This window comes from Eimeria mitis, genomic scaffold (genome assembly GCF_000499745.2).
Source record: "Eimeria mitis Houghton genomic scaffold, Emh_scaff3535, whole genome shotgun sequence".
In the NCBI taxonomy this organism is placed as follows: Eukaryota; Apicomplexa; class Conoidasida; order Eucoccidiorida; family Eimeriidae; genus Eimeria; species Eimeria mitis.
The window spans coordinates 2,151-2,365 of record NW_013571878.1 but is presented as its reverse complement, the minus strand read 5'-3'; the positions used below and the strand labels follow the sequence as shown (position 1 = coordinate 2,365).

The 215-nt window shown below is 58.1% G+C and overlaps 1 protein-coding gene across 1 annotated transcript in view; it reads right to left on the bottom strand.

Annotated features, from left to right (window-relative positions):
* The window catches only part of EMH_0066990 (uncharacterized protein), a gene marked incomplete at both ends in the record, with an annotated part of 5,959 nt that overhangs the window by 4,439 nt on the left and 1,305 nt on the right, over positions 1–215 (bottom strand). Inside the window, one exon of the mRNA XM_013498573.1 lies at positions 3–215. Coding sequence (XP_013354027.1) covers positions 3–215 — 213 coding nt within the window. The remainder of the gene's footprint in view (positions 1–2) is intronic.

Below are 215 nucleotides of genomic sequence, written 5' to 3'. Positions count from 1 at the left end.
TCTGCTGCAGTTGTGTTGCTGCTGTTCTGCTGCCTGCTGCTGCAGCAGCAAAACCTGTCTGCTGCTGCACTCTGCTGCTGCTCCCCAGCAGCAGCAGCAGCAGCAGCAGCAGCAGCAGCAGCAGCAGCAAGTCTTCTTACAGCAAGGAGAAGACGATGTAGGAGGACAGCGCAGTGTACGTCAGCGCTTGCATCTTTCTGCTGCTGCTGCTGCTG